Consider the following 12,117-nt stretch of genomic DNA (forward strand, 5'->3'; position numbering starts at 1 on the left):
AAAAAAAAAAAAAAAAAAAGTTTAAAAAAAAATTATAATAAAGTCAATTTTCTATATTTATAGCTGTGTATGTCTTACACATATTTTTAAGAGATATGTAAGAGAATTCTGGGAGAAACTTTTGAAAGCACCTTTACAAGTAAAAGTCAAAGCACACATTTTAGCAAGAAGCATCAAAGTTCTAAGTAACGCAATTGTTTATAATTTTTATACCTGTAAAGATTATTATGTCTACCTAGAATGTATCAATAAATTCAATTAAAAAAAGATTATTATACATATAAACCTGACATCTAAATAGATGCTAGAAGAACAAAGAGTAGAATGTTTTAATAATGTTGTTAGGATAATTAACAATAGTAGCTTTGTTTTTAAATGTTGAATCAGAGAAACAAAAGAAATCACTCAAAGTGATTTGATATGTTACTCTATTCTGTAAACACATCATTGAATTTATGTCTAACAAAATCTTAAAAAATTACAGGAATATCAAATGGGGATGAAATAAAAAATTAAAAGTTTTACCCAGGAAAAGGTATGCCCTATTGGACATAAAATATTTTCTATTACATTCAACAACTATAAGTAGCCAAGTTTTTAAAAATCATCTTATATAAAGTTTGCAAACTACTGATCTTTACTCATGCTTCCTAACTGTTCAGTATGAATAAGCATTAAAGTTCATGCAAAAATATTTGAAATTTAAAATATCTTACTAAATCAGCTCCTGCTTGAAGTAAAACATCTGCAACGTCTGTATGTCCATTTTCACAAGCATAGGTGAGAGCTGTATCTCCTGTTGCTGTTGTAGCATGCACATTAGCACCTAGCAAACAACAACAACAAAAAACATGTATTTACTACCTTCAAGAATAAAAGCTGAAAAGCAAGAATAAAAACTTTTCAGACAATTCTCTGGATATTGTAGTATAAATAATTATTTGGGGAGAAATGAAATTTTAGACATGGTTAAGAGGAAAACACAGATTTAAGATGGTTCTCTTGGAATAAAATCCCTGTAGTTTTGACCTAGAAATACTGACATGAATTTGATATAATCTTTTTAATCTTTAAGAATAACACATATACCCTAACCCTGACCACCTGAAAAGGCCCCAAGAAAATGACAGGTCAAGCAGAAATAGCACTGCTAACATAGATTGTAGTGTCTAAGTACCACCTCCTATGAAGTAGAATTGGGAACTTAGAAAAATTATTGATTCTAAAATTAGAGCAAGAACTGGATAAGATGAGCCTGGAACACATTACCATATCAGAAAGCAAAGAAACTGTCAAAGACTAAAAGTCATAGTAAAGGATCAGAACCATATTAATAAAAGATTTTCAAATTGTCTCATTATAATTTTTTACATCAAAAAGAATGAGTATAATGAGGTAAAAGCTAACATGTATGGAGCTGGTATTTAGCTCAGTGGTTCTGTCTCATGTCTCGCAAGTGCCAAGGTCCCAAGTTCGATCCCCAGTGTTGCCCCTGCAAAAAAACCTAACATGTATGTTTAAATCCTAAATTTCAAAATAATGTTAGAATAAAAAGCAAAACAAAATGAAACAGTTCATTTGTTACCTTTGATAGATGCTACAGGACTACCTCTAGTATGTTGGAAATTGATAATAAAGGGAAAAAAATCAAGCATTTATCCTGTCATCCCAAATAGCTGATAAGGGGATATTTTCTCCTTACACACATATTCCAGCTAAAACAACAGGAAACAGTAACAAAATTTAAAATATCACCATTTCTCAACCCCAGAATTAAAGAATCTAAATAGCAGTCATCAATGGCTAATCGTATCACAAAAAGAAAATCAGATGTTTATTACCTCCTCAAGAAAGTAACAAATACTGCTGGGCATGGTGGCACATGCCTGTAATCCCAGCACTCAGGAGGCTGAGGCAGGAGGATCACTATGAGTTTGAGACCAGCCTGGGCTACATAGTGAGTTCCAGGTCAGTCTTAACTGAAAAGTTAGACCCTGTCTCTTAAAAAAAAAAAAAAAAATCTACCTATCTATCTATCTAGATATAGATATAGATATATATAGAAAAGAAAGAAAATAACAAATACCACCTATGAAGTCTTTCCATTAAAAAGAAAATCAGGGGCCAGAGATTTAGCTCATTGGTGCTGCCGCCTGCCTCGCAAGCACAAAGTCCTAAATTTGATGCCCAGTACCAAAATAATGAAAAATAAAATAAATAAAATCAAACCTGTATACAACCAAGTCTCTAGATGTAACAACTAATTCATGAAAATTCAAGTCAAATGAAATAACAGCAATCAGGGAAATCCATACTCTGTGAAGCATAAACATCCCATTTCTTCAAACCAAAAAGTTATAAAGAAAAAGAAAAAGGGAACTCACAGATTAAGAGATTTAGGAAATACTTTACTTTTTCTTTTTTCTTTTTTGGTACCAGGGATTGAACTCAGGACCTTACACTTGTAAGGCAGGCGGCAAAACCACTGAGCTAAATCCCCTGCCCAGGAAATACATTTCTAAAATAAACTATGGGTATGGAAGGTGTATAAATAAATGTGGCCATGAAGAAATATTCACCTAGTTAAAAATTAAGTGAGGAGTTCTTAGGGCTTATTATACTATATTCTCGAGAAATACTATAACAAAAACATTTAAAAAATTTTTTTAATTGTATAGGCAGATATTTCTTTAGTAGTCTACTATAAGAACTTTGTATAAATATATCGCACTCAAATTGGGGAGAAAATATTTAGATGGTAATCATAAAAAAAAGTGATTCTAACTCCTGAGATAGTACTGGGAATTACATACTTCAAATCAGTAAAAGAAGCTAAAAATGCAACCAATGTTGAATCAATGGTAATGGCAATAGAAAAAAAAGTCAGCAGTTTGAATATTATTTCTGTCATTCTTAGCTTGGTTACTTTAGAGAAATTATGTAACATAATTGTGCATCGATTTACAAGAATGTTTTAAATAATTCTTAATACACAGACACTAGTGGCAATTAGTGGAAATAATATAAGAGCTGAGTATATTACCTGGTGTTTTGAGGGTTTTTTCACTACTGGGGATAGAAAGCAGGTATGTTCTATTACTGAGCTACATCCCCAGGCCTTTTTATTTTGACACAGGTTCTATCTAAATTGTTACAGTTGGCCTCAAACTTCAATACCCTACCTCAGTCTCCTATGTAGCTGGGATTACAGCACCCAGATCAATAATTTAATAAACATTCACTCTTCTTTTCAAAAATCTTACAATGTTTGATACTAGCTTCAGAATGGAATGTGGGAAGAATGTAGAAAGGTAACCACTAGTAAAAACTCCTGAATAGGAGTTACAGAAAATCATTGAGAAACAATGATTAAATAGTACATATACTAACTAGAGAGATTAATAGTACAAGTAATTGAGTTGGGAAAGAGATCAGTTTTGATGGGTAGTTTTATCTAAACCATAAATCATCCAAACTATTAACAATCTTGCTTAATAAATGAATAACAAAAAAAAAAAACTGAGGTCAAGCCCTATTTAATGTTAACAATGAAAGCACTAAAACATGAATAAAGTTTTGGTAAATATTTTACTTCCCCTTTTTGGTACTGGGGATCAAACTCAGGACTTTGCACTTATGGCAGGCAGGCAGCATACTTTCCTTTTTATATTCATTTCTTTATATATCAAAATTTAAAAATATACCAGATCCAGATAAAATGAAAAATTCTAAATTATTTCCAAAAGACATACAAAGATTCATATCCATCTGGCTCAATTTTTTTCTGGCATATCCTACAAAACAATAAGTATTCTATATAATAGTAATTATTGCTTACTCTTGTTTAATAATGAATAAAGCTTATTTGAAAACTAATCACTCTGCTAAAAAATTAATTCCTTTTTTTATTAAGCACTGGGGATTGAACTCAGGACCTTGTGCTTGTGAGGCAGGCAGCAGAACCACTGAGCTAAATCCCCAGCCCCTCTTCTTCTTCTTCTTTTTTTTTTTTTGAGATAAGTTAGAAATGTCAAGAAATAAGCTTAAAAGAACCATGCCAGGGCCAGCGATTTAGCTCAGCGGTTTGGTGCCTGCCTTGCAAGCGCAAAGACCCAAGTTCAATCCCCGGTACCAAAAAGAAAAAAAAAGAACCATGCCATCCACACCCCCTATTATTCATAAGACTAAGTAAGAGGAATTAACTTCTCCCAGAGACCACAAACCATCAATGGAGGAAAATAAGAATCCTTATAGTAACTAAGCAAACATTAATAAAAAATCTTTTTTAAAATTACATTTTTAGAGACTTAAAAGGCTAGCTAAAAAAAGCAGTTAAATTGTGGAGCTGTCTTTGAACTTTTGTACAAGTGAAAAAAATTAAGGTTAACTAATAAAGTTAAAAAGCAATATAGGCCAGGAATATAGCTCCAGTGGCACCTCGCTTGCCTGGAAAGCCCAAGGTCCTGAGTTCGATCCCTGTTACCACCAAAAAAAAGCAATATAAAATGGGCTAGGGATGTAGCTCAATGAAAGACTGCTTGCCTAGCATGCTGGGTCCCTTGGGTTCAATCCCTGGTACCACTAAATAATTAAATAAACATTATTTTCTTAAAGGTATTTTTCAAGAGGTAAACAAAAACAAAAATGAAAACAAAAGGCATTGTATTAATATGCTCTGAAATATATATATTTCAAATACAAATGATTCCACATATAAGTGAGGTCTTATTTGTACTTGTCTTTCTATATATATGCATAAATACATTGTGGAATGATTAAATTAAGGTTTAACATCTACCACTTCACATAATTATAATTTTTTCATGGTAAGAACACTTAAAGTCTACTCTTTTGAGCTGAAGTGTAGTTCAGTGGTAGAATGCATGCCTAACATGCACAAAGTCTTGGGTTCTATCCCTCACACCAAAAAATAGCCTTAAATTGACTCAGTAATTATGAAACGCACACTGCATTATTACCATGCCAGGCAATAAATCATTAAAACTTATTCCTTCTGGTTAACTAGAACTTTGTATCCTTTGATCAACACCCCAACCCATCCTTCCCAGAGACTCTTGTAATTGCTGATCTATTTTTATGAGTTTCAAATTTTCTAGATTCCACATATAAATAAAGTCTTACTTGTGTTTGTCTTTTTGTGCTAGACAGCATTTTTAAAGACACATACCAGCAGCCAGCAAATATTTAACCAACTCCAGGTGTCCCTCCTGAGAAGCCTCCATCAGAGGTGTAGAGCAGCCAAGTTCTATATCAGCTCCTGCCTTAATCAAGAAATCTGCAACTTCAGAAAATCCTCCACAGCAAGCCAAGGTAAGAGCAGTTTCTTGAGTTTCCTCTGTCTGGGCATTTATATTTGCTCCTGGAAAAGCATAAAAACAGATGAAAATAGTTATAAGAGAATTACAGTAAAGATATTTCTGAACGGTGATAATCATTTCTATCTTCACTGTCATAGTGGTTTCTTTATCTACTTTATCATTAACATTCTATGAGTACTAAAACTTCACTAATACTGACACAAAATATCCAAAGGAAACTAGCTTTTTGTTGCTTTTCTTTTTAAGAAATAAAATGCCTCTGGCCATTAGAGAAATGCAAATTAAAATACTGAAATTCCATTTTCTCCAGAAAGAATGGCTATCATCAAGAAATTAAATAATAACAAATGCTGCTGAGGCTGTGCAGAAAAGGAAATCCTGCATTTTTTGGTGGGAATGTAAACTAGTATAACCAGTTGAATGTAAACTAGTAAAATCAGTATGGAGAGTCCTCAAAAAACTAAAAATAGGTATTTCATTTGAGCCAGCTAGTCCCTAAGTATGTTCCTGAAAGAGTTAAAGACATCATATTACAATGACACATGCATTTATATCAGAACAATTCATAACAGCTAAATCACGGAAGCAGCCTACATGTCCATCAGCAGATGAATGGATAAAGAAAATGTGGATTTATACATAGTGGAATACTACTCTGCCATAAAGAATAAACTTGAGCCATCTGTAGGAAAATGGATACACCTTGAGACCATAGTGTTAAGTAAAATAAAATCAGATACATAAGTTTACTTATCCCATGATTTCTCTTATATGAGTAACCCAAAATATAAACAAAGAGCAAAATAAAAGATAGATAATAGAAAGACAGATCTTTTTCAAAGGGGAAAGGGACCAAGAAATGGGGGTGGGAGGGCAGGGAGAGTAAAGAATGAAAAGAGAATTGAGACGTCACACACATACACCAACTCCTTACAAGGAATGCAACCATTATGTACTGAAAACGTGTACTAATAAAAATGGGGGGATGCTCAATGAATACGATCATTATTTGTATTGCAAACATGATGTCATAAAAAAATAAAATTAAAATTAATTTATTTGTACATATTTGTGATACATAGTGAATACATTCACTTTGGGGATTGATGTATGTACAAAATGCATCTTGATCATTTTTATTCTTCCTGCTGTCTTCCCTCCTGTGTTTTATAATTTGAAGGGAAATGTTTTAAAGTTCAGTGACACCAATGGAGAAATAAAGTTTGTTTTGTTTTTTTCTGGTAATGGGAATCAAACTCAGGAACTGGCACTTACCAAGCAGGCAAGGCACCACTGAGTTAAATCCCTAGTCCTAAAGTCTGTTTCTATAAAGTTCATTTGCTTTTTACCTTAAAAGAAAGATAAAGTTTTACCTTGTGCTAAGAGTAGTGCTACCATCTCTTCATGTCCTTCCCGAGCAGCTTCCATCAAGGGAGTATATCCTTCATCATTAACTTCTTCAAGATTTGCTCCCCTTTCAATAAGCAGAGCTGCTAATTCAACATGTCCTCCACAAGCGGCTAGTGTCAATGGAGACTCGAATGAATCTGCAGGCATGTTCACTTGAGCACCACTATCCAAAAGTAAACGTGCCACCTCTACATGTCCATCCTGAAGATTTTCAGAGGTAAAGCAAAGAAAAATTTTTTGTAGCAAAAGACTGAAAACAGGAAGATCAGGAGATTTTGCTTAGGTAGCAAATACATTATCATGCCCATCTGAGCCTTATCAAAAGTTCCTTGATGTATTTTAAAATAAGGTTTAAACTACTTTACCTTAATTTTGGGCAAATCCAAAATTTTCCCAAAAATTCAGATTTGGCAACATACAGTTACAATTTTAAATAATTCTGAATTTTCCACATTCTTTGAAGTTCAAAAAAACTCTTAAACCTATAGTCAATACTATTTAAAAATAGTTTATACAAATGCCAGGTCAAATATAGCCCACCCTCAACATCAGAGGGTATCATGTTCAAGTATAGAAACTGTATTGAGATCTATTTTAGAAACCAAAGCTTGGCAAAAACAAAAACAAAAACAAAAACAACCCCATATAACAATTGTGAAATCACTGCCACTTGGGAATGCCACTAAGATGAACTGGATTATCTACCCTGTTTTCCTTATCACAGCAGAATGTTGCAATAAGGCAAATAATTTCACAAAGATACACAAAGATCTTATTTGTAAATAATTTTACCATGGGTCTGTCTACATAGATATTAAAGTAATTAACAATATGATATTCCAATAGAGGGTTATCCATTGTATTCTACTATCACCACAAATACCCTTCTTCAACAATTTTCAAATTCATTCTTTCTTTTAATGCTGAAAAATGAACTTAGGGCATTGCGCATGTTGAGCCCGTACTTCTAAGCTACATCCTGTCCCTGAGTTTCAAATTCTTGACTTTAAAACTTACATAGCCTTAATGCTTGTTGTGGGCATACAAAATCAGATGTTAACAATATATAAAAAATGATCAAAATATTACTAATAAATTATTTGTAAATGCTGAATACAAAAATATTTTACAGGGTTAGGCAATTCTTTTATTAAAGAATTAAATAAAGCTTAATTAAATGTTTAATCTCAGTACTGTATGTAGTTTCATTATATCTAACTAAATAGGGGGACGCAGCGTAGCTGCACCGGAAGTGTGGGCCATGGACGGTCGCGCAGGGGTGCTAGGGCTTCTGCTCAAGGTGGTAACGGACGAGGCCACCCCAAAGTTCGCTTCCTGGAGCGGGGACAGTGGCAAAGTATCTCAGAGCCACAGCAGCGCTTCGGGGCCGTGGGAAGAAGAGGGCGCTGAGGACAGCAGGACCTGCTCTTGCTGCGTGATGCCTACGTGGGCTAAGCCACCCGTCTACTGCCTGGGCTCGGCGTGTGGCCAGAGGCAGAGGCCCTGTTCGCTGGCCTGGAAAGACCTGCCGGCCAGAGTGGACAAGTTCAAAGGCATACTGGAAATGCTCCGCGGTGGCAAGTCACATGTCGTGGGCAAAGGTGTGCTGCACGCCAAGGCCACCAAAACGAGGCACCTGTATGGCCACATCGACAAAATGGAGGCCTTTGTGTGCATGGTGGGCGGCAGCATGGCCAGGCTGGAGGAGCAGGTGGCCAGGGCCGAGGCCGAGCTGGGGGCCTTCCCCAGGGCCTTCAGAAGGCTCCTGCATGTCATCAGTGTGCCCTCCTTGTTCAACACGCCGTCCCCCAAGAGGACGCAGCATAGCACCTATGAGTCACCCATCCTGTTTTGGACCGAGGACCACTTCCCTTGCTGCAGGGACAGGCTCTTGCTCTGATTCCCGGCCCTACTGCAGCAGCACCACTAGGAACCTCTACATCTGAACATAAATTAGAAACCCTGTTAACAGACACTCATGCTTGGGAGTATCAACTTTGTAAAGTTTATTTTCTGAGAATTCTTTTTCTCAGTATCTTCATTATTGCACATAGGACATAGAGAGTTTTTTATGTCTTCCAGTTCTACTCTGAAAGCTGTTTTGATGGTGGCCTGCAGCTGTAGTTACAGCTTCCTATATGGGAGGAGCAGGAGCCCAGGCTAGACTGCCTCATGGCACTTTGTGCTGCTTGGTGGGGGTAGTGGAGAAGCAAAATGAATGAATGCAATCTGTAAGATGTGGTAGAACTCTTATTTTTATGGATGTACTAATCAACTAAGAGTATTACCCTTTCAAGATTTATATATTTATATAATCACAAGAAAAATGAGCCATTATAGCCTCACTGTTCAATCCTAATAGTTATTCGGTTTTCTATCGCCCATCTTTAGGAGAGGCGGTACCTTATTTAGCATTTAACTTTTCATTGCATACACTATATCTTTTTCCTTTTTTTCCCCTATAGCATACATTTCTTTTTATTTTGAGACAGTGTGTTACTATGTAGTTCAGGCTGCCCTTAAACTTGCTAAGTAGCCCTCAGAGGTGTCACACTCACAGAAATATTCCTGCCTCAGCTTCCCTAGTCCTGGAATTACAGATATTTGCCACTATGTCAGGCTCACAGCATGCACTGTAAATGGAAAAAAATCAGACAACTTTTAAGAAAATACATTGGTTCTTTGCAATGAACTCCTAAGTTGTGTTTGAAAGAATGACCTCACGGTCTCCATTTATTCACAACAAGCACATCTACATATGATTGCAAATGTTTGATTTGTAACTTAAGCATCAATTAAATTTTTTAATTTATAAGAAAAAAATTTAAACAACTAGCCCAGCTTTAATCACTTTTAACATAATACCCAAAACAGGTAAAATTATATGAAAATTTTAGTTGTACTAATTCTTCAAATAATATGTAAAATAAAATACATTTCATCAAATTACTAAGTTATTTGTTGTATTGAGATATCTGGTATTTGAGATACATTTTCAGCTGAAAAGAATTTACTATAAGTGTCTATAAGGGGCCAGGGATTTAGCTCAGTGATGCCGCCGCCTGCCTCACAAGCAAAAGGTCCCAAGTTCGATCCCCAGTACCACACACACAAAAAAAGATCCTTATAAGTATCTACAGATACTTGAATTTACTTGAATGTTTGATGATTATAGATTTTGCTAACATCTTGAGTTCATATAATAAAATAATGCATCTTACAGGTCTAATATCAACATTAGAATTTTTTCTTTTTTAAAATTCTAAAACTTTGGTCTTAGTCATGGCAAAGTAGCTAGAATTAGAATTAATCTATCATAAGCAACTTTAAAAGCTGGAAAAAAGTATGGGTCTATATACGTTTATAGGAACTATTTAGCTAAACTGGACAACAATCTAGCTAGGGCTATGATCAGTAAACAAAAGGAGCACATGAGATAAACCCTACATTTACTCCAGCTTTCTCCCTGTGTATCTTCCCAACTGACCAAGGGAAATAAAACCTAGAAGGAATACAAATATTTTGTTGGAAACAAGGGGGGAGGGAGAACAAATATGAAGCATCCAAGGTACTTCCATTTTGGAGAAAAAGAAAACAGAGAAAAGAGTCCCAAAAATCCACATAAAATTCTCTACTTTGGCAACTCTTGAATTGAGCATAGTAAGAATGAGACTCCAGAAAGCCTAGCAGAGAATAATGACTAGAAGGCTGGAGACACTGGGAATTCAGGCTCAGCCAAAAAGAACAAACCATGTTGAATAACCCAGGCTTTTGAGTTGAGATGGCAGGTATCCTCAAAAACTAAGCACTGTACTGTAGGAATAAAGTAAAATCAAACTTCAAGAAGACCAAAGTGATCCACTGATGATCCAAGTGCTTGTTAATCTCCTCTCCCCACCCTGCCCAGGCAGAGTCTTACTATATCGTCCAGGATAACCTCAATCTCTTATTTTCATAGCTCAGCCTTATAAGTAGCTGACAGTAAAAGTGCATACCAACTGAGCCCAGATAGCAATCTTAAAAGGAAGATAACATAATATAGAGCCTTTAAAATGTCACAATCAGTCACAATGTATGGCTTACAAAAATTTCTATAAAATGGAATATTATTCAGCCATAAAGAACGAGAAAATAGATTCATTCATAGGAAAATGGATACATATTGAAGATATACTGATAAGTGAAATAAATAAGTCACACATGTGTAAATACCAAATAGTTTCCCTGGTGTGAATAATCTGCAATAATACATAAGATCCTAATAAGATTACTGACATTTAGAAATGGGAAGAAAGGAGCTAAAGGTGTAGGGAAGGTGGGATGGGTAGGGGAAGGGTAATAACGGAAAAGAAAAAAAATGTGAGATAATGAAAAGATGAAAATAAAGTGTTTGTAGATGGGAAGGGGAGGAGGGCGTGAAGGGAGGGCAGGGGTAAGGGGAAAAATGAGAATCAAGACTTGTCATGTAGAGGTACAAGATCCCAACAATGAATGTAACTGTAATGTATCCCTAAAATGTACCAATAAACTCAATTAAAGCTGAAAAAAAAAAAGTTGCTCTGCTCAAGTCAAAGAAGTCTTGTGCGTACCTTTGTCAGTGCCTACGGAATTATTTTTTCAAACCCTTGGGCAACAGCTGAGTACTTTGGAATAAAATGATCTAACTTAAAAAAAAAAAAAAGAAGCAGGAAAAAGGTGCTATGTACTCAAGACACACTCATACACATGCACATACATATACACACAACAAAACAAAATCTCAAATTGGGCATGGTGGCTTACACCCTATAATCTGAATACTGTGGGATGCTGAGGCAGGAGAATCACAAATTTGAGCCCAGCTCTGGCAATTTTGAGGTTTTAGCAAGAGACACTCTCAAAATTTAAAAAAAAAAAAAAAAAAAAAAAAAGACTGGGGATATATGAAGACCCTAGTTTCAATTCCTAGCAATCCCAGGAGTGAATCAAATATAAAAGTTAGCACAAAAGGCCCTAAGACCACTGTTAATGATACATTAAATAAAGGAGAAAAAATGGAAGAAATGAATAAATTTTAAAACAATCAGAATGCAAGACACCACATCAATTATATTAAATGTAAATAGGCTAAATACATCAACCAATTAAAAAACAGATTAACATTGGGTTACAAAACATGATCTATAAAAACTCACAATTCAATATAATGAAACAGATTGCAAGAAATGAATAAAACATGTATCAGGCAACATTAAACAAAGAAAAGCAGGAATAGTTTCAATAATATGAAACATAAGAGGGCTGGGATTTAGCTTAGTGGTTCTGCCACTTGCCTCACAAGCACAAGAGCCCACGTTCAATCCCCAGTACCAAAAGAAAAAAAAAAAAA

At 35.0% G+C, this 12,117-nt stretch overlaps 1 protein-coding gene and 1 pseudogene across 2 annotated transcripts in view; one reads left to right on the forward strand and one right to left on the reverse strand.

Moving 5' to 3' along the window:
* LOC104855134 (ankyrin repeat and KH domain-containing protein 1) overlaps positions 1–12,117 on the reverse strand; it is a 126,748-nt gene that overhangs the window by 69,867 nt on the left and 44,764 nt on the right. For both annotated transcript variants that reach the window (XM_033767169.1, XM_033767173.1), the window contains exons 9-11: positions 6,713–6,950; positions 5,189–5,380; positions 717–826 (exon numbers count right to left, since the gene is read on the reverse strand). In XM_033767169.1, the coding sequence (XP_033623060.1) occupies positions 717–826; positions 5,189–5,380; positions 6,713–6,950 (540 nt within the window). The remainder of the gene's footprint in view (positions 1–716; positions 827–5,188; positions 5,381–6,712; positions 6,951–12,117) is intronic.
* Positions 7,900–8,702, forward strand: LOC104855053 (annotated as a pseudogene).

The sequence above is a fragment of the Fukomys damarensis genome, unplaced genomic scaffold (genome assembly GCF_012274545.1).
Source record: "Fukomys damarensis isolate Sample0158 unplaced genomic scaffold, DMR_v1.0_HiC HiC_scaffold_3, whole genome shotgun sequence".
NCBI classification, from domain to species: domain Eukaryota; kingdom Metazoa; phylum Chordata; class Mammalia; order Rodentia; family Bathyergidae; genus Fukomys; species Fukomys damarensis.